This window comes from Pan paniscus, chromosome 12 (genome assembly GCF_029289425.2).
Source record: "Pan paniscus chromosome 12, NHGRI_mPanPan1-v2.0_pri, whole genome shotgun sequence".
Taxonomy (NCBI): domain Eukaryota; kingdom Metazoa; phylum Chordata; class Mammalia; order Primates; family Hominidae; genus Pan; species Pan paniscus.
Genome location: NC_073261.2, coordinates 101,676,390 through 101,702,587, shown reverse-complemented (window position 1 = coordinate 101,702,587; position 26,198 = coordinate 101,676,390). Strand labels below are relative to the sequence as shown.

The 26,198-nt window shown below is 54.7% G+C and overlaps 1 protein-coding gene across 6 annotated transcripts in view; it reads right to left on the bottom strand.

The window, feature by feature from the left end:
* Nucleotides 1-26,198, bottom strand: part of ADCY3 (adenylate cyclase 3) — a 101,092-nt gene that overhangs the window by 3,841 nt on the left and 71,053 nt on the right. The window contains exons 4-18 of one of the 6 annotated variants that reach the window (XM_063595042.1): nt 19,077-19,207; nt 18,378-18,438; nt 18,081-18,208; nt 16,695-16,853; nt 15,263-15,440; nt 13,745-13,873; nt 11,624-11,823; nt 11,315-11,476; nt 8,657-8,744; nt 7,705-7,821; nt 4,873-5,132; nt 4,515-4,577; nt 3,015-3,099; nt 1,361-1,519; nt 184-330 (exon numbers count right to left, since the gene is read on the bottom strand). In XM_063595042.1, coding sequence (XP_063451112.1) covers nt 184-330; nt 1,361-1,519; nt 3,015-3,099; nt 4,515-4,577; nt 4,873-5,132; nt 7,705-7,821; nt 8,657-8,744; nt 11,315-11,476; nt 11,624-11,823; nt 13,745-13,873; nt 15,263-15,440; nt 16,695-16,853; nt 18,081-18,208; nt 18,378-18,438; nt 19,077-19,207 — 2,067 coding nt within the window. Of the gene's footprint in view, nt 1-183; nt 331-1,360; nt 1,520-3,014; nt 3,100-4,514; nt 4,578-4,872; nt 5,133-7,704; nt 7,822-8,656; nt 8,745-11,314; nt 11,477-11,623; nt 11,824-13,744; nt 13,874-15,262; nt 15,441-16,694; nt 16,854-18,080; nt 18,209-18,377; nt 18,490-19,076; nt 19,208-26,198 lie in introns of all 6 variants that reach the window. The other 5 variants (XM_063595040.1, XM_063595041.1, XM_008952399.5 and 2 more) reach the window with 5 other exon arrangements.

Genomic DNA, 26,198 nt, shown 5'->3' with positions numbered 1-26,198 from the left:
CTCCCACCTCACCTCCCCTTCCCCAGCCCAGCAGTTCCAGGTGGCTGCAGAAGTCCATGTATTGCGGAAGGGGCTTATCTGGGAAAATGAAGCCAGTTTCTCTGGCCTCTGCAGCCTATTGTAGGATGTGATGTGGAATGGGCCGGCTTCATGGCCAGAGTGCAGGGTGGGATGGGCACTCACAGAGTCAAAATCCGAGATGATTTCATTGAGGAAACGCAGACACTCAATACCACCATTGTTGATGCTCTCCTCTGTGTAGAAGTCAGCAAAGTTGGGCAGGGAGGCAAACATGACTCCAATCTCATCATACGTCTGGCTATACAGCTCCTAAAAAGGTGCGGACAACGTGCTCAAAGCATGTCCGACTGACTGGACGATGTGCTGGAGAAATGCATCTATCTTCCATGCACGACATGTGCACTCAGCTTTTTGGACTCACACATCAGTCAGATTATCCCAGCATTGTTTTTTTTTTTTTTTTTTTTAAGAGTGGGTCTTGCTGTGTTTCCCAGGCTGGAGTGCAGTGGCAGTAAACAAGCACAATTAGGTATGATTGAAGCACACTGCGGCCTTGAACACCAGGTATCTGGGACCACAGACACATGTCACCCCATGCCCGGCTGTAGATTATTCCAACTCTGAATAATTTAAAAATAGCTCATCGCTACTTTTTTTTTTTTTTTTTTTGAGAGATGGAGTCTTGCTGTGTCACCCAGGCTGGAGTTGAGTGGCACAATCTCAGCTCACTGCAACCTCCACCTCCCGGGTTCAAGTGAGTCTCCTGTCTCAGTTTCCCGAGTAGCTGGGACGACAGGTGTGCACCACCGCGTCCAGTTAATTTTTGTATTTTTTAGTAGAGACAGGGTTTCACTATATGTTGCCCAGGCTGGTCTCAAACTCCTGACCTCAGATGATCCACCCGCCTCGGCCTCCCAAAGTGCCGGGATTACAGGCGTGAGCCACTGTGCCCGGCCACTACTTTGAATAAATTTTAAAACAGCTTCTCTAGTTCCTCTAACAGCCCCAGCTGTGAGGACGAGGGTACCGTAGAGCTGGGAACCACTCTGTTTGGAGAAGTTCACAGGCAACAGAAAGGTGGGCTCTAGCCAAAGTCTTGTCTTCTGACACATGGCCTCAGAGCCGTACGGCCCACATCACGATGCCTACAGCAGTGCACTTTATAAGAAGCCGGAGAAATTCCTCTTTTGCTTATTTGTGTTTGCTGTTTAGGTTCAGTCCTACCTAGGCCCCAGTCCCCTGTCCCTGAGAAGGCCTGGGCCCAGCGGGGGCTGCCTGAAAGAAAGAACAGATGGAGACAAATGGCCTCATGGTTCCGGGCTGAGACCACACCCCTCACCTCATCTCTCTTCTTGGACCCCAGGAAATGGCGTGCCACGTGCTCAGGCAACATGTTGGTGACCAAGGCCTCGTTCCAGCGTCGCATCTCATAAACACGTTCCTTCTGGTCGTGGACCTCAATCTTCCACAAGAAAAGTGTCCGTGCCAGTTTTTCTACCTACAGACACAGACAAGGCGAGGCATGTGCTCTAAGCTGGCCACTGGATAGAAGGATGAAAAACAGGAATGGCCAGGCGTGGCGGTTCATGCCTGTAATCCCAGCACTTTGGGAGGCCGAGGCAGGCAGATCACCTGAGGTCAGGAGTTCGAGACCAGCCTGACCAACATGGTGAAACCCTGTCTCTACTAAAAATACAAAAATTAGCCGGGCATGGTGGCGGGCACCTGTAATCCCAGCTACTCGGGAGGCTGAGGCAGGAGAATCAACTCGAACCCAGGAGGCAGAGGTTGCAGTGAGCCGAGATCGCACCACTGCACTCCAGCCTGGGCAAAAGAGTGAGACTCAGTCTCAAAAAAAGAAGAAAAACAGGAACGTGAATGGAGGAACTCCCCTTGGAAAGGCTGGAAGGAAGATGGCTAAATGGCAAGGGAAGTAAGACCCTGAAAAGATTCCACCTCATCAGAAGGCCACCCAATAGTGGTGCGGTTCCCAGCCTCCGTAGTTACAGCGGAGATCCAGGAGGCCTTCCGTGTGTAGGGGGCGTCTTGGGACCTAATTTCAGCTGCAGGTCTGTCTCGTGGAGGTGGCAGCAGTGGGGATCTCCCAACTCAGGGTGGAGTCCCCCTTTCTAGCAGGCGCCATTTGGGTGAGAAGTGGCTTGGGAAGGCTGTACTTCCCTGGAAAGCCAGTAGGGGGCACTTGAGCTAACATTGGGCCCTAAGTACAGAGGATCTTTCTCTTCCCTCTCTTCCTTCTCTTTTCCTTTTTTGTCCGGTTGAGTGCGGTGGTTGTGGCCGGGGGGTGGGGGGTCTCACTTTGTCACCCAGGCTGGAGTGCAGTGGTGTGATCTCAGCTTACTACAGCCTCAACCTCCTAGATTCAAGCAATCCTCCTGCCTCAGCCTCTCAAGTAGCTGGGATTACAGGTGCGGGCCACCATGCCTGGCTAATTTTTGTATTTTTTAGTAGAGACAGGGTTTCACCATATTGCCCAGGCTGGTCTCAGACTCCTGGACTCAAGTGATCCTCCACCCTCAGCCTCCCAAAATGAGCCACTGCACCGGCCTTCTCTTTTCCTTTTAACCCAACAGAAAGTCCATCAGCTCCCTTCTCTTTCTCTTCTGGCTCTGTGGTCAGTTGTGTTAATGTCCCTCAGCGCCACGGGGAGTGCAGGGGCCATGAGCCCCTGGCCTAGGGGATATTGATTTGATTCAAGATGTTTGTGCCTTCGCTCTATCCCCTCCCACCTTCACTCCCATGCTTCCTTCACCATCCTGGAGGGGGTCGGACGGAAGAGGTGAGGAACTGTCTTCCTGTGTGACTGAGGAAGGAGCCTGAATAGAGAAGGCGGTGGCCTGACCAGGCTCACGTGTGGGGCTGGGTGAAGGGAAGCCCCATTCCTTAGGAGCTTGGGCTCTTAGGTCCTGGGGCTGCTTCTCAGGAGGCCCTGTGGGCTGTGGGCACAGAGCGGGGATCGTGCAGGCGGCACTCACGTGGCGGGAGAAGTAGTAGAAGCTGAGCATCATGAGGAACACCATCACCGTCATAGAGTACTTGGAAGGCACCAGGGGCAGCCTGCTGGGCAGAGCGTGTGCAACTGAAAGGGCTGTCATCTGCCTCCTGGAGGGGGCCTGATTCCCTCCAACTAGACGGTGCTGCTTCCTGCCACCCCAGCCCTAGAGCTCACCCCGGCTCCTTAGGCCCTTTCACATCAAGTCGGGCTCCCCCTGGGCAGTAAAGCTTTCTTAACTCACTGGGCTCCTCTCCAACAGCCAGGCAACCCCTGGCCCCTCCTGGCTGCACCTGGTATTCACATCAGGGCTGCTCCCCAGGTATTTAAGAAACACTGCATTGCCTGACTGATCACAGAGGTAGCTACAACCATGCAGGAATTTGGAGAAGCAAGAGACATCAGTGATGGGATTTCATAGCCATGGGACTGGGGTACAATCTCACCATGGCTTTTTATCTTGTTCATACATATTTTTATGTGGAGCTGTGGTTAGTTTCCATTACCGTATGGTATTTCACTGCATGAATATACCAGTTGTGTATCCATTTCCTGTTGATGTCATTTGGGTTGTTTTCATTTGTTTTGGGGGAGGGGGTATGTCTATTACGAACAGTGCCACCTTGGACATTCTCATACATATATCCTGGGACATGAGTATGTGCATGAATTTCTCTAAGATGTGTGTGTATATATATACACACATATACACACGTCTGCGTGGGTGTGTATGTAGGAGTGGAATTGCTGGGACACAGGTTTATTTTCAACCTTACTAAATTGATCAAAATATTTTCTAACATGGTTGTACTAACTCATACTCCCACCAGGAGTGTAAGAGTTACTATTGTACTTGATATTGTCAGACTTATCTGGATCGGTACGTGTGTGATGGTATCTCACTAGGGTGTAACTGGCATTTCCTTGATTACTTGAGTGCCATTTATTAGTGGCCATTTAGAGTTCTTCTTTTGCTAAGGGCTATGCAGGTTTTACCCCTCTTCTATTAGGTCATCTTTTTATTTCTAAACTTCCTTGAAGGTCTGTTCAAGTCATGGAATCAAAATTTTAAAACCTTGGCACTGGCAGGGACCTTAGAGAACTTCTGGTTCAGTATCCTCCTCAAGAGATGAAATTGCAACTCATGGAAACGGACCTGCCTGTGACCCACAGAGAATTACTGCCTGCTGCAGGCTCAGAAGCCAGGTCCAAATCCAAAGCGTCTTCCTCCCTCCTCATTTTCCTGCTGCCTGTCTGTCCTGCCAGCCAGTTACATGCAGCTGCCATCCACCTGGTATTTCCTTCCCTCCTCACTGCACTGCTGCAGCCCTCCTGGAGGAACCCATGCCAGCTTCTCTAACCTGCACGTATCAGGTCACGTGCCTCCCGGGAGGGTGAGATCCCGGGGCTTGGGCCTGTTATATTCCTGTCTCTAGAAGAAGGGCTGTGAGTGCAGGCCAGGAGGGGAAGCCGTGGCCCTTACCTGTCAGTGCCATTGAGCCCAGGGTTGAATCCTTGCATCTGCTCTAAGGCCACCATAGGTAAGCTGTTGGACAGATAACAGCACAGTCAGGCCCCATCTGGGAACAAGAGCCTGATGCCCAGCCAGGCACCGGGGTATCCCAAGTCCTCCACTCGGGTAGAACGGGAAGAATCTATTCTCAGGTCCTAGCCAAACAGTGATACGTCTGTGAGCAGCCAGGAACTGTGGTTCTTGAACAAGCCTTTGAGGACCCCTAGTGGCAGAAAGCCAGCTCAGCACAGGCCCATGAGCTTGAACTGAGGACTTTGCGGGCGGGAGGAAGGAGACAATACAGATCCCCAGTCGCGCTTCATCTTACTCGTGCTCCCGAAAACGCTTGTGGTCGTATTCATCAAAGACGGGGCGCCAGGCATAGAGGTTGATGGTGGCCACGGCGCCTGCGACGAGCAGCATGAGCGTGAGCTTCACCATGTGGCTGACCTGCACCAGCATGATGGTGGCGATGAGGGACAGCACGGCCACATAGTTGTAATACTTGGGGTTCTCCAGGCAGCTGCCCTCCGTCTCCATCCCTGCCGTTGCATTGCCGGGTCCCGTGTAGTACTGGAGACAGCTGAGCTGGAGGCCAGGACGGCGGGCAGGGACACACGTTCAAGAGAACAGCAGGTGCTGGTCACAGAGGGCTGTGCATGGTAGTGCACGCTCAGCTGCCACCTCCCGCGGCTCCCCCAGAAATACCGGGAAAGATGGGGAAATTTACCAGGGACGAATCATATGAAAGTTAGTAACTGCAGCTAAGAGCCTTGCCGTTGCCTCATTTGACATTCACAAAAACTCTCTCGAGTATTTTTAGTACTGTCCCTATTGTACAGAAAACTCAGGCCAGATTTGCCCAAACACAATTAGCAAGCAGAAAAGCCAAAAGTAGGAGCCAAGTCTTTAGGCTTCAAATCCAACATGTTCTTCCCCATATCACACTGTTGCTTCAGGAGGGGCCACGGGACCATGAGCCCCACTCACAGCCTCCCCGTGATGACAGCTAGTCTCTGCCCAAATCCTTCCATTGGGGGGATGTTCACTGCCTTCTGGAGTCTTTACTGGTTCTGCTACTGGGCAGATGCGGCCGGGAGAAAGCGCATCCAGAACCGGAATCAACCCCCCCTTTTTGTAACTTTCACCCACAGGGCAACCTTGTCTTGCTTGCGCGATTCCCGCCATGTCATTCTAGCATGAGCAGTTGTTACACCTCCCTAGCTTTTTACCCCTCCATGAGTGACAGCATCTCCAGGTGTCCTGTACAGTGTCCAGGACCCCGTGCAGTGGTGACCTCCACACCTGGGTGCCAGGTTCCAGGCATGTTGTGACATGCAGGGGGCCTGGGGCTTCTCTTCCCTGGGTAGTGGGCACCAGCAACCCCTGGCCAAGGTAGGCTCTGGAGCCCCTAACTCCTCATTCCCAGTAGACTTATTCTTTTTTTTCTTTCTTTTTTTTTTTTTTTGAGATGGAGTCTCGCTCTGTCGCCCAGACTGGCGTGCAGTGGTGCATTCTTGGCTCACTGCAACCTCCACCTCCCAGGTTCAAGCGATTCTCCTGCCTCAGCTGCCCAAGTAGCTGGAATTACAGGTGCGTGCCATTGTGGCTGGCTAATTTTTGTATTTTTAGTAGAGACGGGGTTTCACCATCTTGGCCAGGCTGGTCTCGAACTCCTGACCTCAAGTGATCTGCCTGCCTCAGCCTCCCAAAGTGCTGGAATTACAAGTGTGAGCCACGGCGCCCGGCCCCCCACTGGACTTCTGATTAGCTGCAGCCCTGGAGCTTTTTCACTTATACCACTGGCAGAATAAGTCTCCATGTTGGTTGTATTTGTGTGCTCCAATTTTTTTTTTTTTTTTTTTTTTTTTTTTTTTTTTTTTTTTTTGAGACAAAGTCTCACTCTGTTGCCAGGCTGGAGTGCAGTGCACAATCTCGGCTCACTGCAAGCTCCACCTCCCGGGTTCACGCCATTCTCCTGCCTCAGCCTCCTGAGTAGCTGGGACTACAGGCGCCTGCCACCACGCCTGGCTAATTTTTTTGTATTTTTAGTAGAGACGGGGTTTCACTGTGTTAGCCAGGATGATTTCGATCTCCTGACCTCGTGATCCACCCGCCTCGGCCTCCCAAAGTGCTGGGATTACAGGCATGAGCCACTGCGCCCGGCATCGTGTGCTCCAATTGTTAAAGTACAACAATAACATTATATTTGAAAAAAAAGGAAGATAGTGTATATGGTACTACCACAATTAGAGGAGGCCGTGACAACTGACAAGAGAACACTGATGACAGCTCCAGGCATGTAGTGCTCAATACGTGCCCAGTGGTTCTAAACCAATAGATCTGGGCTCCCAACTCCTGTCCCTTTTCCCCAAGAAAGCATTTGGCTGCCCCCTCAGGGAGGAAGAATACACAGGACTGGGACTTAGAACCGCCTCCATTCTGGACTCTGTCACTTCCTGGCTGTGTGACCTAGAGCAAGTGAATTACCTTTTTTTTTTTTTTTTTTGAGACGGAGTCTTGCTGTCTGTTGCCTAGGCTGGAGTGCAGCGGCTCAATCTCGGCTCACTGCAACCTCCGCCTCCTGGGTTCAAGCGATTCTCCTGCTTCAGCCTCCCAAGTAGCTGGGATTACAGGTGTGCACCACCATGCCTGGCTAATTTTTGTATTTTTAGTACAGATGGGGTTTCACCATGTTGGCCAGGCTGGTTTCGAACTCCTGACCTCGTGATCCGCCCACCTCGGCCTCCCAAAGTGCTGGGATTACAGGCGTGAGCTACCGCGCCCAACCAATTACCCTTTTTGAGAGTTAGTTTCTCCCTATGAAACTGCAGATACTGGTACAACTGCTCAGGACTTCTTCACAGATTAAATGAATCAACATACATAAGGTACCTAGCACAGGCCTGGGCACATGGAACTGTGCTCTCGGACTCTGGAGAGGAGCTTCAAGGAAACAAGTCCATCCCAGAGGCTCCCTGGATGACAGGGACAAGACTCCTTCCACTAGGTGGGGATGATGTGTTTGGGAACCTAAGAGCCACTCCAAAGCTACATGACGGTGGAGGGATGGACTGAGAAACTGCTTGTGTGACCCAAACAGAAGCCCTTCTCCACTGAGAACAGGGGCGTCCCTTCAACAAGGACAGCAGGAGCTCACCATGTCCACGACATTTGCCATCACCAGGATGAAGATGGCGAGCATGGCCCAGGTGTTCCTGGCCCAGCGGGTCCGGTCAATCCAAGTTGAGAAGGCCACAAGCTTCTTAGGAAAGGCCTAGAAGGAACAGAATTTCAAGGGCCATGAGCCTTTGCCAGTCCTTTCTCCTGCGACGTGACTGACAGCAACTCAGGCTGGTCCCGTATTCCAGTCCCAGGAACCTCAAAACGGACTCTGCCTGGGAGTCACCCGACAGCTGACCCAGGGGCAGAGCTGAGAAGAGGCCGTGGGAGTTCTGACGCTGCGTTGGACCTCCTCGATGTGCCTGTTCAACAGCACAGCCTCCAGGTCGCAGCCCTTTCCACAGCAGACGTGGTGACGAGGTGAGGCCAGGGCAGGAACAGTTTTCAGGGCTGCTCGTCTCTGGCCAGCTACTCCTGCCTACCCTGGCTCCAAGTGACCTGGCGAGCCACCTGTCAGATTTATGTTCCTAAACACTGCTTTACCTTTGTCATTCTGATTAAAAAAAAAAAAACTCTGCTTGGTACCTCAGTGCCTTACAGGAGAAAGTTTTAATCCCTTTAGTCTGGCTTCTAGGGGCCTTCACCATCGGGGCCAACCCACCTTCCAGCCGGCCCTCCACTTCCTCTCTACCCAGGTTCTTGTTTACCCAGACTCTGCCGTACTCATACGTGCTGCAGCACCACGGCCCAACAAGGCCCACCACGGCCCAGCTGTGGCCCACCACAGCCTGCCACAGCCTGGTGGCCCAGCCAGAGGGAGTGCTCTGCTGATGGTGAATGAATGGATGGGCAAGTGCCTGGACCGTCCTAACAGAGGAGTGTCTGCCTGTCAGATTTGACAGAAAGAATAACTCCATCACTGCCCAGTTTTACAGGGAGTGCCACTCACTTCCAGAGGCTTCTGAGCTCAGTAGAAAAGTGCCTCTTACCCGGGGAAAGATGGCAGCCAGGGAGCAGATGGTCAGGATGAGGAGCAGAATCTCCCCCACCATGAAGGTCACATAGTTTGTCATTAGCCTGTGACAGAGAGAAGACAATTGGGAGAGGCCAGAGGGGACAGTGAGATGGGGTGAGGGGCTAGGAGAGGAAGGGACGGGGATGGGGGCAGGGGCCAGCGGACAGGGGGCAGGGGACAGCGGACAGGGACCAGGGGCAGGGGGCAGGGGCCGGGGGCAGGGGACGGGGGCCGGGGGCAGGGGCCGGGGAGGCCTCTCAGCACAGCACGAGCCTGTACAGCTCCATGCAGTGCCAGGGAATTGCTGCTGCCTGCCGTGCAGAACAGGACAAAGGCCCTGATGAGACGGGCCGCCAGCTGAGTGCCGGCCTGGGAGCGGGCCACTCTCCAGCTGCAGCTGCTGCCTGGGACATTTCCCAGAGAGGGAACAACTCACAGGTGGCCTGGGCACAGCCCAGGATAAACTTGGGCAGGGATCTTAGGAATGCACCCCTGCCATGTCGCTGTGCTGAAAGGACAGAGCACGGAGCAGCATCACTCCCTCGCTGCCGGGGGCTAAGAGTCCGCCTGTGACAGCCGCCCCCAGCTTCACAGTGGACCCACTCAACACATCCACCTGAACCTGACAACTCCCGGAAACCTGTTCTCTATACCCTCTGCTCACACCCATTCCCGTTTAACCCCTCCCTGGAAGGTGTCCTTGCCAAGAGCCCCAGAAGCCTCCTGGTAGCTAAATCCATGTCCCATTTTTCAGTCACCTCTCACCCCTCCTTGAGACACTTTTCTCGCTTGGTTTCTTGAGTCCTTTTCTGTCTCTGCATCTGGACACGCTGCCTTGAGCTCAGCAAGTCTCGTGTTGCAGCACAGCCTGCATGCTGGCGACGCCAGGTTCACGTCTCCAACCCCACCCGCCCTCCGAACTCCAGATCATGGATGCTGGCCTCCTTGGCTTGTGGGCACTGCAAACTTCACGTGTCCCAAAGCAAACTCCTGATCTTTGCCTCTCCACTCTCATCTTGCCACCTCGTCCCCATCTTGGTTAACGGCACCCCCGTCCTGCCAGTTGCTCACATCAGAAGCCCAGGAGACATCCTCAACTCCACACTCACGCCCCACAACCAATCTGCCAGCAAATCCTGTCAGCTCTGTCTCCAAAATACATTCAGCATCTATCGACGGAATCCAACCACTGATCCTCCTCTATCCTCGGCCTGGCCTGGCCACCACAGTGGCTTGTCTGGGCCACTATTTGGTCTCACTGCTCCCGCTGTGCTCACTAAGCGCTGTTCTCAGCAGGAGTGAGCCTCTCCAGGCATATGTCACAACAGGGGACTCCTCTGCTCCCTTGTTCTGGCGGCGGCCTGTGTTAAGAGTGGAAGCTGGCACCCTGCAGTGGCGTGTAGGAGGCCCCACGTCTGTGCTGGACTCCTGCTACTCTTCCTGTGGCCCGTTCCCAATGCGATGCCTCCTCACTGTGCCTCCAGGGGCCAGGCCACTCCAGCCTCAGCACCTCTATCCGAAGCAGGTGTCCCCCAGATAGGAGAAGGCTCGCCCCTCACCCGCTTCCAGGCGTTACTGAAATATTACCCTGCCAGCAAGTCCTGCTCTGACCATCCCACATCAAAATGCAAACAAAACAAAACAAAGCTCCCCAGCAGCATACCCGCCTCCCTTCCTTGCCTTCCCTGTGTCTGCAGTACTTACTCTCGCATGGATGCATATTTTAATTGTTTAATTGCTTTTGCCTGTAGCTTCCCCTACCAGAACCCAAGTTTCACGAGAGCAGGGGTTTCTGTGTGCCGCATCGCTGCCATAGCCCCAGCCCTTGATTCCCACGCATGAAGCAGACAACCAATCAATACTTATGGAATGAGTGAATTTGAGCCTCACCACAGTCCTGAGTGTCCGCTAGGGCAGGGGTTGTTCTCCTCATTTCACAGATGAGGAAACAGATGCTGCCGGAGCCTGCAGTGGCCTGCACGTGGTCACACACCCGCAACCTTAGATAGTGTGACCCAGCCCAAGGCTCCTGACAAACTGTAATCCCAGCAGGGTTCCAGACCCCTCCTCTGTGCCGGGGAATCCCCGATTGGCCGAGGGGAGAAAGGGAGAACAAGAGAGTGGTCGTCACCCTCAGACAGGGCTTCACCAGCTGGGGACTCCAGGAGCCCCACCTTGCCCTGGAGGACCTACTGCTGCGTTAGAGAGGGCGTCAGTCTGTGCCCACAGCCTAAAATCTATCTTTACCAAGATGAGCCAAGAGAGGGGCCAGGTCAGCCTTGGTGACTGAGACTGACGCAGTGTCCCCATCTTTGTCCCAAGAATCAGTGTGGGCCCATCTAGCCAAGGTCTCCAGCCTTCTGGAGGCCTCTGTCCCTCAGCTCTCTTGATCCTGGCCAGATCCCCATTCTGACGCTAGGACTGCTCCAAAACGCGGGGCGGGGAAAAGGAAGGATGCCCAGGGTGCCGTCTAGCACTCCTGGGGCCTGTGGGGGCCGTCCCAGTGGGGGTCAGGGAGCAGAGACTGGCTTGCTCCCCAGTGTCAGGCTCCTGCTGAGACACCTGCCCCCGCCCCCCGCCCGGCACCACCACAGCCGAGGAAACTCGTGGCCCTCCCCGGCCCCTCCCTCACCAGGGGTCGATGAGTATCTCGACCAGGGCCGTGCAGAGCAGGACGACGCAGGAGCAGCTGAAGGCAGCCCCACTCTGCTTCTCCTTCTCCACCGAGTAGCGGGTTTCCATCTCGGGGTCCATGAACCGCATGGACAAGAGGAAGGTGTTTCTCTTCTTTACTCTGCAGTGGGAACAAGCCCCATGAATCCCAAATGCCACATCTGCCTCGGCCTAGCAGGGGGGCCGTATTTGGGATGCTCAGTTTCCTGAATCCCTTGTCAGGGCCCGGGAGGAGTGGTGGGCCTGGACGCTTCCGGGTGGCGCTTACACTTGGGCGGACTCTCGCTCAAGCAGGGCCTCGTTGAGCAGCTGGTTGAGCTCGTGCTCATCTTCAGAGGCATCCACCACTCGGTCAGCCAGGTCCTGCAGGCGCAGCCTCCGGCGTGGGTTGGGGAATGAGGGGTTGTCGGCCTGTGAGCCAGGGAGGCAGCGTGAGTGGGGCAGATGGGACAGAGTGGTGGGGAGGAGCTGGGAAAGACAGAGGTGGAGGAGGAAAGGAACAAAAGAGGGCATACTCGGAGGACCAATCCCTCCAGCTCTAAAATCCCTTTCCGGGAAGTCTTCCCCATGCTCCCACGTGGCTCCATGTGGCCTGGATCTACACCCAAAGCTCCAGTTCTTCTGGCTCCCCGGGCCCCCACCAGAGCTCTGCAGGGAGGGTCCGCTAATGACAGCATTGTAGGGAGCAGCCCCTGGCTCCTGAGCAGGAGACCTGTAATCGGAGACAGCTGCTGGGCTGAGGCAGTCCTGGCACTTCCTGCTGTATTGATGTGGGGGCCATATACATCGGCAGCCTGGGGACATGAATGGCTCCCAACTCTAGGGCTTCAGGGAACTGTTAAAGGAACTCACATCTGGCTCATTTGGAAAGGAAGATCTGAGGGGGAAAGTGATGGGAGAGAAAAGAATGTCCTCATCACTAGAGGGCTGACAAGGGGCAGGTAGGTGGAGCTGGGGCACCCACTACCCTTTTATTCCCAGTTCCAAAGAAAAAGCATCAACTCCAAAAACAGGAATCCTGGCTGTGATGACACAGCCATCAGTCTGAATAGTCACTGAGACCAGCTGAGAGCTGTCTGAACGGGTTCAACAGTGCATCTGGGAGCCACAGTCACGACTCCCTGGGGCCGGGCACGGTGACTCACGCCTGTCATCCCAGCACTCTGGGAGGCTGAGGTGGGTGGATCACTTGAGGTCAGGAGTTTGAGACCAGACTGGCCAACATAGTGAAACCCCATCTTTACTAAAAATACAAAAATTAGCCAGGCATGGTGGTGCACGCCTGTAATCCCAGCTACTTGGGAGGCTGAGGCAGGAGAATCTCTTGCACCCGGGAGGCAGAGGTTGCAGTGAGCCAAGATCGCGCCACTGCACTCCAGCCTGGGTGACAGCGTGACTCCATCTCAAAAAAAAAAAAAAAAAGACTCCCTGGTCTTAAGCACAGGCACAGATGTGCCACTGGTTGACAGTTTGACCCCAGATAATGTTTCCCCAGCCACATCTTCCCCTTCTGTAAAATCACGTGGATGGTCTGTGGCAGCAGCGGGAACCTGTTCCTGAAGCAGATCCGGGAGCAGCGTGGCCCTGGCTGAGGGTCAGGGCCCGAAAAATCAGGCTGCTAGAGCTGTACCTGTGTCCTCCTTGCTAGTGAGTGCCGTGAGTCTGGACCCCCACTTTCTATCAAGAAAACTGCAACAAGGAAAAGTTACTGAATGTTGGGGGACTCAAGAAAAACCTAATTTACCCTGAGCCCCGTCTACCCTCTTGTTCTACAGCATCTGCTCTAATGGCACCAGGGCCAGCTCTCCTGTCCCCCTCACGCGGTGAGCCCGAGCAGGGCAGACATCCCATCTCTGCAGCACTGACCTCCATCAGTGAACGTGCTCCAGACGCCCTGCGGTCAGGGACCAGTTCTGGGTGCTCCCCAAGAGGCACCCTGCACTCTGGGACAGCATGCTAATTCCTCGCCTTTGGGGGCTAAGGAAATATCCCATCTTGCATGGAACTTGTGGGGCTTGAACCTAGCCAGAGGGGTGAGTCCAGGTCTGATATCTCACTTCCAAAATGGTCTCAGATCCTATATAATTTTCCATGGATGTCCTCACTGATCTCAAATCTACAGGATTCCGGGCCATCAGAGCTACAAAGGCCTCCGAGCTAAGCACCTCTTTTGACCTTACTCACCCCGGCATGTAACTGATGAGGAGACAGTGGGGTTTTGCGGGGCTGGAGGGGTGACCTGTCCATGGTTACAGTGCTAAGCAGGAGCAGGTCCTGGGTGGTGGCCAGGTCTCCCCAGCACAGGACTCCTGCTGCAGGAACGTATTGCTTCCTGGTGCCTGCCCGCATCTGGCCCTCAGTGACCCCCTGCCCTGAGCCCTGCACATACCTGGGCATCCTGCTCCTCGGGCTTCTCCGACGTGGACCCGCTGCTGTGGGCACTCCCGTTGGGCTCCTTGGTCTCAATGAGGGCAGGGGAGCTGGACTTTGAGGAAGCTGGTGCTCCATTGGGCAGGGCCTAGAGGAAAGGAGAGCTCAGCCATGATCTGGGCATGGGATGAGAGTGGCGTGGACAGGTCTGGAAGTGACAAGGGCGTGGGAGGCGGTGGGATTAGAGAGCAATCTGAGGCCACAGAACTTGCTTGTGGATTGCAAAGTGAGGCATCAAGGATGATTTCAAACTTTTTGGTCTGAGCAGTTGTTAATAAAAGGATGGAACTGCCATTAACTGAGATGGGAAGACCGAGGGAGAGCAGGTTTTGGAGTGGGAAGGAGGGCAGGAGCTTTGGGCAGGTGGCATTTAAGATACCTATTATATGTACAAATGGAGACGTACAAGTGGCTGTATGTTGAGTGCAGGGAAGACACTGGGGGTGGAGATACAAATTTGGGAGTTGTCAGAGACAGCCTTTAAAATGACACTGGATGAGACTGACATCGAGGTTAGAATCAGCGGGGAGTATCAGCCTTCACTCCGGCAGCCTCACCAGAGTGGGCTTTGCTTTAGCCATAATTAGGCAAAGCCTCAGCCATGGAGCAGTCTCAAATGACATGACTTCCCTGACAGTCACCAAGCTCCTTAATTCCAAGTCTTGTTAGATGGACTCTCATAACTGGAGGAAAGGGTTTTGACATGAGAGATTACAAAAAATAAGACAACCTCCAGATTCAGCAGGGGATGGTAAAGGGATCCATTTCTGCAACAGCTGCTGGTAGTTTCTAATCAGACTGACAGGAGGTGTTTGGGGGTTGGTGGACAGACCTGGGGAAGCTGCTGAGTGCTTCAGGTCTGTAGATATTCGGGGGATCCCACACAAAGACCAGAGGGCAGGCCCACAGGATGCTCGATTGCAAGCTTGTTCAACCCACAGTATTTTTTGTTTGGCCCAAGACAATTCTTCTTCTTCCAATGTGGCCCAGGGACGCCGAAAGATTAGACACCCCTGCTCTATTACTTCTATCTCATTCCTCCCTCATTTCCCACTCAGGAAACCTTCCTGGCCTTGGTCCTCCTCCCCCATGACCAGTCACCCCACCCCCACCCTCCTCTCTGAGCCTCTCCCTGAGCATCCACGTCACTCCTGTGGCTTCACTCACTTCCTCCATGCAGGAGACCCTGAGCCCCAACCCAGCTGCTCTCCTGGGCGCCACTGACACATCTCCAGTGGCCCCCTCCTGGATGTGGTCTTGGGATATGCTTCAGTCACCTCCATTGCAACCTGCCATGAATTACACTCACCATCTCCCCCAGAAACCAGCTCTCCCTTGGGAAGGGTGCCAGCCTGCCACTCACCTCTCACAGCCAGCCACTGCTGGGTCCTGCCACCTCTTCTGCAATCTTTCCTTAATCTCCTCCTTTCCAACCCCCTAATCTGGGGTGGGGGGGTGGGTGGGGTGGGGAACTCACCGAGCCATTGAGGCCATTCTGGGTGGCTGTTTTCTTCACCTCTGGCTTGGAGGCAATGATGAGGTAGGTTTCAATACCCTTCTCTTCTAGGTAATCACAGCGGCTGCCCCCATCGCCTGGCTCCACATCAAACTCCCCTTTCAGGCAGTCCATGGTGCTCTGGGAGATGTGCACGCGCCTGGATTGCAGAGAGAGAGGCCCTGAGCATCGGCCAGAGGCGGCCCTCACACCCCCAGGGGACAGTCCACGGACCACGGCTGCACCGGCTGCTGCTCGGCCCCGTGTCTCTCGGGCATGTGGGGCAGAGGCCAAGTGGAGGCAGTTCTGCCACTAACTAGCTGTGTGGGCCGCTAACTAGCTGTGTGGGCCGCTAACTAGCTGTGTGGGCTGTATGGCACTTACTCCCATCTCAGCCTCAGTGTTGGAGCCACGACACAGGAGTACAATCTTTCTTCAATCTTTGATCCGCTTTACAGCGGATCAAATGCGATAAGGAATTTTTTTTTTTTTTTTTTTTTTTGAGACAGAGTCTTGTTCTGTCGCCCAGGATGGAGTGCAGTGGCGTGATCTTGGCTCAGTGCAACCTCCACCTCCCGGGTTCAAGCAATTCTCCTGCCTCAGCCTCCAGAGTAGCTGGAATTACAGGTGCACACCACCACACCCGACTAATTCTGTATTTTTAGTAGAGATGGGGTTTCGTCATGTTGGTCAGGCTGGTCTCAAACTCTTGACCTCAGGTGATCCACCCACCTCGGCCTCCCAAAGTGCTGGGATTACAGGCGTGAGCCACAAGATCCAATTATCCCCCACCTTGCATGTTTCTCAGTTGCAACCCCTGCTGCCAAGAGATAATAAAACCTGTTTCTGAGGAGTCACCACTGAGGCCAAGAATCCTAAATGCCACTGAAGGAAGCTCCCTGGCCCAGATGGGGAAGGCTGGGCTGATCCTCCCTCAGCCTCGCCCTGCTAAAGGCAGGGCCTCCATTATCCTGTAAGGGAGCTCAAGTAAGACGTGTAATCGCACTGCGACCTGCAAAACGCTGCCCGCGAGCCCTCTAGCTGATGACTGCTCATTACTCTCCCTTTGGGGAGACCTGGGCTCTGGCATAAGGAGAGCTGGGGCAGCCCCCTAAGTGGGTAAAGGGGAGGCAGCCCCCTAAGTCGGTAAAGGGGACAGGAGGACAGGCTACTGCAGGGTCCAGGAAGGAAAAACCACATCCAATATCAGGCCCAAAGAGGCTTCACCCCAAGGCAGGTCAGAACGGCCTTAGCCAGGGCCAGGACCAGGGCAAGACAGGAGGAATGCTGTTCCGGGGTGGTAGGGGGGCCTTCTCTGAGGCCCCCTGTCCCTCATCAGGGTCACAGCCCTGGGGGATGGAGGGGACGGTCCCCTCCCCAGTCCTCAAACCTGCCCCCTTGGAATGGCACTCACCCAGGGATGCCGCCGGCCTCCATCTTGTTGGCTACAGTGACATCAGTCGACCACACGTCGTACTGCCAGCGCTTCTGGCCCAGGACGCCCCCCAGCACGGTGCCCGTGTGCACCCCCACACGCATGTCCACCCCAGTCTTGGTCTTCTCCCGCACATACCTGCCAGGTACACACAGAAAGGAGGGTCAGGGTGTGGCCTTCACGAGGCAGCCAGCTGCCCCTGCTCCTGCAGGAGAAATTCATTGTGGGCCTCTTCCCCTCCACAAGAGGGGGCCTGGCAAGGTCCCCACAGCTTGGTGTTGGGTGGGGGGTAAGGCAGGCCAGGGCCAGCCCAGAGTCAGGCATCACAGGCCAGCAGGACGAGGGCACCAAGCGACTTTCCTCCCTATCCCCACTTCCTGAGGGGCCTCAGTTTCTCTCTGCAGATTACTCTTTTATTCATTCGTGCAGTTAATATTTCACTGAGCATCAAGTATGTGCCAGGCACGTTCAAGGTGCTGCAGACACAGAGGTGAAGAAAATAGCCGTGAACAGCCCCTTGCCTGAACGTGCCTGACAGGGCAGGGAGAGAATGTTAGAGTTCCTGGACTATCACCCCTGGGGTAAAGGCCACACTGCTTTCTTTCCAGGGCAATACTAGACAGGCTTTAACCTGGAAGACGGTAAAAATGCAAAGCCACCCCCTCGGAGAAGGGGGTAAAGAGCAGGCAACTTCCTGGACTCCATCCCACGGGGGAGGGGCCTCGGCAGGAGCTTCCCTTTCCGTGTTGGTGCCTGATGTCACCCTGGGTCCCGCAGAGGCTGGAAGTCAACCAGAGGGACTGCCCATCCGAGAGCTGCAAGCCCACTTGGAGCAGGGGCAAGAGTAGGGGACAGTGAGGGCAGGAGAGTTTGCCTCCCTCACAGCCTAGGCTGGAGCACAGAGGCCGGGGTGGGTTCCAGACCCATCCCTGAGCCCCTCTGCCAGGGGCTTACAGTCACTGCATCACGCGATAGAGAGGGCAGTGCCTTCGGGGGTCACGGTGAGAAAACACTGAGGAGAGATGGGGGGCCCCTGTGGGGGTCCCAGCAAGTGTGAGGAGGCGTGAGGAAATTCACAACTGCAACTTCTGGCAAACAGAGAATACGTGGACTAAGGCTGGAAAAGTGTGCCCCACAGGCTGGGGGAGCCTCGCAGGTCCCCTGGGATGTGAGGAAGGTAAGCCATATCCCAGTTTCTAGAGCGGGGGCCTGCGCCACCCATCAACCAGTGCTGTGTCCCAGTCTCTGCTTCCAGCAGATCCCCCCACCCAGGGGCCATGGCCAGCGCGGAAGACCTGCTTCTCCCTGGGTCCAGGGCCGGGGCCCTTGCTCTGGGAGCCTCCCTCCCAGAGGCATCCCACTTACGAGATGGCCTCCACCATGGCCAGCCCCATGAGGATGGAGCAGACGGCGTGGTCCTCCCGGTAGTCAGGCAAGCCGCAGATGCAGTAGTAGCAGTCGCCCAGGATCTTAATCCTCAGCTGGTGGTATTTCTGAAAGGGGAGGGCCTGGCCTGTGCTCCAGCCCCTCCTCAGTGAGGGAGGAGTGGCCAAGAAAGCAGAGGAAGGACAGTGGGAGAAAATCATGGGGCCGGGAATGGGGGCCAGGCAGAGGCCACGAGGGCAGGCCCCGCTGGAGAGCCAGGCGGGGCCAGGGACTTACAGCTGCCAGCTTGTCAAAGCGGGCAAAGAGCTCGTTGAGCAGCTTCACAAGCTCCTGGGCACTGCAGGCAGAAGACAGCTGAGTAAAGCCCACAATGTCGGCAAAGAGGATGCTGCACGAGGAAGGAACCGTGGGGGTGACGCTCCAGGCAGCCAGGTGTACCCAACCCCACTGCCAGCTCCCTCTCCAACCCACAGGGCAGCCAGGATCAGGGCGGGAGAAGGTCCATCCCTCACACCCCCCAGACAGTGAGACCCTGACCCTTCCAGGTAAAGTCAGGGCTCTGACCTTGCACTTGTCCTAGCGGACTTCCCCTGCAGGCCTCCCTCCCTGTGGTGCCTGGGGACCACCCCACACTGCCCACTCCTGCCCGGGCTGAACTCATCCTTCTTCCTAGAATCACAGGTCAGGGCTCTAGCCCCAGTGCTGGCCCTCAACAGCTGGGTGACCTCACAGGAGTCCCTTCCCCGCTCCAGGTGATATCTGTTCTATGATGGGGTTGGACCAAGCAGCCTAGAGCACACTGTAGCTTCAACATCTGCCGGCAGCTTCCTCCGCCAGGCTGATGAATGCTGTGGGAAGCCTTGCTTCTAGTCCCTGGAAAACCTCTTGAAGCCCACAGCACCTAGTGGGTCCCACAAAGATGCAGCCCTCCACAGCCTGCTCTGCCATCAGAGCCCGCGCCCCGGGCCGGCGTACCTGACGTTCTCGTGACGGTACATGTACATGGTGTTGAACTGCTGCTGGTCCTTCTGGCTCTCGTCTTTCTTCATGTCTTTCAGCATCTCGTCAGCCACGTGCTTGGGCAGGATGGAAAGCATGAGGTTCTCCTGTGAGGGGCAGGAGAGGGTCAGAGGCAAAGGTAGGGCCTGCTAGAGGCAAGTTCAGATACTTCTGGGAAGAAATGCCCCGATCCTGGCAAGAAACGTGAGCAGGGAACCATGCTGCCCTCCAGAGAGACCTCACAGATCTGCCTCGGGAGCAGCCAGGGGTCTGGGACAGGCAGCTTCTGGCCCTGACAAGGCTGAGGGTGGCGATGGCCCCTTCAGAGCAACTGAGGGGAGCCAGAAACGCAGTGAAGCATCCCAAACGTGGCTCTGTGCTCAGCATCCTCGTGCCACAAGAAGCGCAGCAGTCCTGCGTGGGCTGCTGCACCGTGAGCCCTCCCGGCAGGAGCCCTGCGGGGTCACCTCAGCCACCCGCCACGGCTGCACAGAGCCATCGCTCACAAAATTCTGCTTTGACCTGATCAAAGACTGACAGCAGACCAGGCACTACACGAGGCGCCAGCAACACAAAACCAGCAAGAACGTCCACCTCAGAGAGCGGAGGGTCTCACGGGGACACAGGTAAGCATGCCCAGCACAGCGCAGCATGGCAAGTTCTGTGCCCAGAAAGGAGAGAGCAGAGGACGGCGCAAGACAGAAGCAGGGGCCAAGGTCGGCCGGGGAGGAGGCATCAAGGAGGCCTTCCTGAAGGAGGCTTGGTCGAGCCCAAGACGCGACGCTGAGGGCACTCCTGTTGGAGGCAGCCGTGTACACAAACGCACAGACACACGCAAAGCGCACCAGGCTCCTTCAGGGATTTCTGTGGAGGTAAAAACAGAAACATGGCTTGAGAGCTGGGCATGGTTTAGATCAGCGTCAGCAAACCGTGGCCTGTGGGCCCAATCTGACTGCTGCTATCTTTCTTTTTATACAGGGTCTTGCTCTGTTGCCCAGGCTGGATTGCAGTGGTGCAAACATGGCTCACAGTAGCCTCAACGTCCTGGACTCAAGTGATCCTCCCACCTCAACCTCTGGAGTAGCTGGGAGTACAGGCATGCATCACCACACCCAGCTAATTTTTACATTTTTTGTAGAGACAGGGTCTTGCCATGTTGCCCAAGCTGGTCCTGGACTCCGGCGCTCAAGTCATCCTGTTTTCATAAAGTTTTCCTGGCACCTAGCCATGCTCATTTGTTGATATATTGTCTCTGGCTGTTTTAACGCTCCAATGGCAGAGTGGGGTAGATGCGACAGAGACCGTATGGCCCACAGAGCCAAAGATATTTACTATGTGGCTCTTGTCAGAAGAGGTCTGTGGCTTGGGTGGTGCCGGTCTCTGGAACAGGGAACAGAGGAAGAGCAGCAGATATGAGGGCAAAGACAGGGTTTGGTTCTGAGGCGCTGTGGGGCCTCTGTGTGGGCACCTGCAGGCAGCGCTCAGGAGAGGCAGTGGGCTGAACCATCCGCCTGGAAGCCATGGGTTGGATAAGCAGTACGGAGAGAAAACCAGGGACAGAATGTGGTGCTGCGGAGGCGAAGCCAGGGACCAGAGGCTCAGCAGGGAGCTGGTCAAGAGGGGAGCACTGCCCCCATCCCTGAGGGGAGGAGGGTGATGATGGCGTCTGGTGAAGGATGGTGGGGGGCACTTGGGGGAGAATCCCAAGTTGAGGTTTTGCAAGATGGAAACTGTAAAAGGCTAAGGGGCATGAGAACTGGCTCATGGCGGGGACGCAACTAAAGAAAGTGTGTCCAGCGAAGGCCAAGATACAAATGAAACCGCAGCAGGCACAGGGGGAGGCCAGGGAACCAGAAGGCAGAGATGTGGCTGGAGGACAGGTGCCCACTGACCTTCGGGGTGGAGTGCTTCCGGGTGGCCAGGCCCGTGTCGCCATGGGGTCGGCTGCTGAAAGGTGAGGAGTGCATGGGCGGGAACTCAGGACCCCCAGGAGCTCTGTGCCTAGAGTGCAGGTCCCAGGCCTTACCACCCTGGGTCCTGGGTGGCGAGAAAACCAAGAACTAGTGGCTTGGTCCTCAGCACCTAGGGCCTGGCTGGATGGCTGTGGGTCCCAGGCCACAGGAGCAGGAGCCAGGGACCTCGCCTCCTGACAAGGCCTGGGCAGGGGGGCACCATGCAAGTGCTCCGACTCTGCTGAGTTCAGGGGTCCCTGAGGCCCGAGAGAGGACAGCTCATCCTGCATGTCAGATGCACCTGCTTTGGGGCAGGAGGAGGTGAAGGCTCAACTCCACTCCTCTGGGTGGAGCTGCCAAGAGGTCCCCAGAGTCTGCTGTTGTACTTGGGCCCTCAGCACCTGGTAAACCAGAGGCCTCCCTTGTGAGAATCAGCTCTGCTACAGGTCCCCATCTTCTGCACTCTGTGGCTTCATGGGGAGAATTTATCACCTTTCTTGCAGGGAATCACACCATTAGGACAAGGTGAGCATGCCTGGCACTGGCCCCTGCCTGAAGCAGTAATAGTGGTTTTGCTCTTTGATATGGTTTGGCTGTGTCCCCACCCAAATCTCATTTGAATTGTATCTCCCAGAATTCCCACATGTTGTGGGAGGGACCCAGAGGGAGGTAATTGAATCACAGTGGCCGGTCTTTTCTGTGCTATTCTTGTGATAGTGAATAAATGTCACGAGATCTGATGGGTTTATCAGGAGTTTCTGCTTTTGCTTCTTGCTCATTTTCTCTTGCTGCCACCAGGTAAGAAGTGCCTTTCACCTCCCACCATGATTCTGAGGCCTCCTCAGCCATGTGGAACTCTAAGTCCAATTAAACCTCTTTTTCTTCCCAGTCTCAGGTATGTCTTTATCAGCAGCGTGAAAACGGACTAATACAGTAAATTGGTACCAGTAGAGTGGCACATTGCTGAAAAGATACCCAAAAACGTGGAAGTGACTTTGGAACTGGGTAACAGGCAGAGGTCAGAACAGTTTGGAGGGCTCAGAAGAAGACAGGAAACTGTGGGAAAGTCTGGAACCTCCCAGAGACTTGTTAAATGGCTTTGACAAAAATGCTGTTAGTGATACGAAAAATAAGGTCCAGGCTGAGGTGGTCTCAGATGGAGATAAGGAACTTGTTGGGAACTGGAGCAAAGGTGACTGTTATGTTTTAGCAAAGAGATTGGTGGCATTTTGCCCCTGCCCTAGAGATTCGTGGAACTTTGAACTTGAGAGATGATTTAGGGTATCTGATGGAAGAAATTTCTAAGCAGCAAAGCATTCAAGACGTGACTTGGGTGCTGTTAATGGCAATCAGTTTTAAAAAGGAAACAGCATACAAATTTGGAAAATTTGCAGCCTGACTATGCGATACAAAAGGAAATCCCATTTTCTGAGAATTCAAGCTGGCTGCAGAAATTTGTGTAAGTAACGAAGAGCTGAAAGTTAATCACCAAGACAATGGGGAAAATGTCTCCAGGGCATGTCAGAGACCTTTGCGGCAGCCCCTCCCACCACAGGCCCTGAGGTGTAAGAGGAAAAAGTAGTTTCGTGGGCCAGGCCCAGGGTGCCCATGCTGTGTGCAGCCTAGGGACTTGGTGCCCTGTGTCCCAGCCGCTCCAGCCGTGGCCGAAAGGGCCAATGCAGAGCCTGGGCTGTGGCTTCAGAGGGTGCAAACCCCAAGCCTTGGCAGCTACCATGTGGTGGTAAGCCTGTGGGCACACAGAAGTCAAGAATTGAGGTTTGGGGAACCTCTGCCTAGATTTCAGAAGATGTATGGTAATGCCTGGATGTCCAAGGAAAAGTGTGCTGCAAGGGCGGGGCCCTCATGGAGAACCCCTGCTAGGGCAGCGTGGAAGGGAAATGTGTAGTCGGAGCCACCACACAGAGTCCCTACTGGGCCACTGCCTAGTGGAGCTGTGAGAAGAGGGCCACTGTCCTCCAGACCCCAGAATGGTAGATCCACCGACAGCTTGCACCATGCACCTGGAAAAGCTGCAGACCCTCAAAGCCAGCCTATGAAAGCAGCTGTGAGGGAGGCTGTACCCTGCAAAGCCCCAGGGGCAGAGCTGCCCGAGACTATGGGAACCTGCCTCTTACATCAGCGTGACCTGGATGTGAGACCTGGAGTCAAAGGAGATCATTTTGGAGCTTTAAAATTTAAGCTCCAAAGAAGCCCTGCTGGATTTCAGACTTGCATGGGGCCTGTAACCCCTTTGTTCTGGCCAATTTCTCCCATTTGGAATGGCTGTATTTACCCAATACCTATATCCCCATGTATCTAGAAGTAACTAGTTTGCTTTTGATTTTTTTTTTTTTGAGACGAAGTCTCGCTCTTGTCCCCCAGGCTGGAATGCCGTAGTGCGATCTCAGCTCACTGCAACCTCTGCCTCCCCAGTTCAAGCAATTCTCCTGCTTCAGCCTCCTGAGTAGCTGGGATTACAGGTGCCTGCCCCCATGCCCGGCTAATTTTTGTATTTTTAGTAGAGACAAGGTTTCACCATGATGGCCAGGCTGGTCTTGAACTCCTGACCTCAGGTGATCCACTCGCCTCAGCCTCCCAAAGTCCTGGCATTACAGGCGTAAGCCATCATGTCTGGCCGCTTGCTTTTGATTTTACAGGCTCATAGGCAGAAGGGATTTGTCTCAGATGAGACTTTGGACTATGGATTTTTAGGTTAATGCTGAAATGAGTTAAGACTTTGGGGGACTATTGGGAAGGTATGGTTGGTTTTGAAATGTGAGGACATGAGATTTGGAGGGGCCAGGAGTGGAATGATATGGTTTGGCTGTGTCCCCCCCCAAATCTCAACTTGAATTCTATCTCCCAGAATTCTCACATGTTGTGGGAGGGACCCAGAGGGAGATCATTGAATCATGGGGGCCAGACTTTCATGTGCTATTCTTGTGATAGCAAATAAGTCTCACAAGGTCTGATGGGTTTATTAGGAGTTTCCACTTTTGCTTCTCATTTCCTCTTGCTGCCGGCATGTAAGAAGTGCCTTTTACCTCCCACCATGATTCCGAGGCCTCCCCAGCCATGTGGAACTGTAAGTCCAATTAAACCTCTTTTTCTTCCCAATCTTGAGTATGTCTTTATCAGCAGCATGAATGTGGACTAAGACACTCTTATTCTTCCATTTCCACAGCAATATCTCTTCACTGTTAACCTCGAGCATGGCACTACAGCTCAGGAATGAGAAGCCAAAGTAATCCCAGTACGCCCTGCCCTGGCTCCACCGAAGCCTGGGAAGTGGCATCCGGTTCTCCCAGGGCCCTGCAGCCCAGGGATAGCAACTTAGGCAGCGTTGGTGCTTGGCAACTCCCCTCTCTCTGCCAGTCAAGTGTGGCAAGAGGATGCCCAATGCAAAGAAATGGGTGAAGTGCTGGGTGGGACAGGACCCGTCTTGGAACCTAACTAACCAGACATTGTGGAAAAAGCTCTGGGCTTGCAGAAAAGATGAGCCTCTAGGAAGGTTTTCAAGAAAAGCCAGAGACGGGGCCCCACCAGCTCTTGAGGGCAGCCTCTCAAGGCAGACAGCTGCTGGGAGTCCTGAGGGGCAGGCAGAGCTGAGGAGTCTGGAGGAGGTAGGTGGGAGGCAGCACCCACTGGGCTGGGGCTGGGTTTCTCTGGTCAGTAATCCCGGGGATCCCAGCCCGCACTGGAGTGTGCGGCCCTGGTGTGCTTGAGGCTCGCGGGGCAGGAGGAGGCAGCCGTCAGGATCATGAGTGCTGGCCTGGCTCAGCCCCCAGCCCTGCCCACACTCAATGTGGCTATAAGGTGTTGGGAACAAGCCCCCCAAAATCTGGCCATAAACTGGCCCCAAAACTGGCCATAAACAAAATCTCTGCAGCACTGTGACATGTTCATGATGGCCATAACGGCCATGCTGGAAGGTTGTGGGTTTACAGAAATGAGGACAAGGAACACCTGGCCTGCCCAGGGTGGAAAACCCCTTAAAGGCATTCTTAAGCCACAAACAATAGCATGAGCGATCTGTGCCTTAAGGACATGCTCCTGCTGCAGTTAACTAGCCCAACCTATTCCTTTAATTCGGCCCATCCCTTCGTTTCCCATAACGGATACTTTTAGTTAATTTAATATCTATAGAAACAATGCTAATGACTGGCTTGCTGTTAATAAATACGTGGGTAAATCTCTGTTCGGGGCTCTCAGCTCTGAAGGCTATGAGACCCCTGATTTCCCACTTCACACCTCTATATTTCTGTGTGTGTGTCTTTAATTTCTCTAGCGCCGCTGGGTTAGGGTCTCCCCAGCCGAGCTGGTCTCGGCATAAGGCAGGATACTAAACCTCCCTGTGCCTTGGTTTCCTAGGCAGGAAAGCAGGAAGGACACGATTCATTGCCGGCAAGCACTTAGAACAGTGCCTGGCCCACAGGAAGTGCTCACCATAGTCTAGCTTTTCCTACGGTCACATGATAGAAAGTATGACTGAGTGACTGAGGGTGTGGAGACAGCAGGTGGCTCAAAAAGACAGGGCTTAATGTTCCTCTGGGCTTTGAAGTTGGCCAGAAGTTTTTAGGTTGAGTTCCAGTGAGATGTGCCAGGGTCAGCACAAACCCTCTGGGTCACTCAGCCTGGTCTCCTGAGCTCTGCTTACTGCAGGTGGGACAACAAAGGGACACAAGGAAGGGCCCTGCCTTCCATTTGAGTCTCAGCACCCCCAGCCACGTGTGCATTCAGGGTGCTGCTTGGGGGAGGAGGGCGCAGATGTGTGAGGAGCGTGGGGAGGCGTGGTCAGGTGTGTGGGCAGGGAGGGACGTGGAACGTGAGGTTTAAGAACGTCACAGCACTGTGCTGGCCTCCCTCCCAGCCTACATGCAGTGGCTCCTGCAGCCACAGCCCACACAGGCCTTTCCTGCCCTCCTGGGTCTACCTCAGAGTTCTGTCCCTTCAGAAAAGCCTCTTCAGGCTCTCTTGGAACCTTGGGGACCTGAGAGTCCAATCCAGTCCTGTGGGAGCTCCATGCCCCTGACCACAGTACTGGTTCTTCTCCAGACACTGCTGAGCCTCCTCCCGGTATGGCTGGGGTCTCTGAGACTGTCTACCAATACAGAACAAAAGTAGCGGCAGAGGCACAAAACCAGGG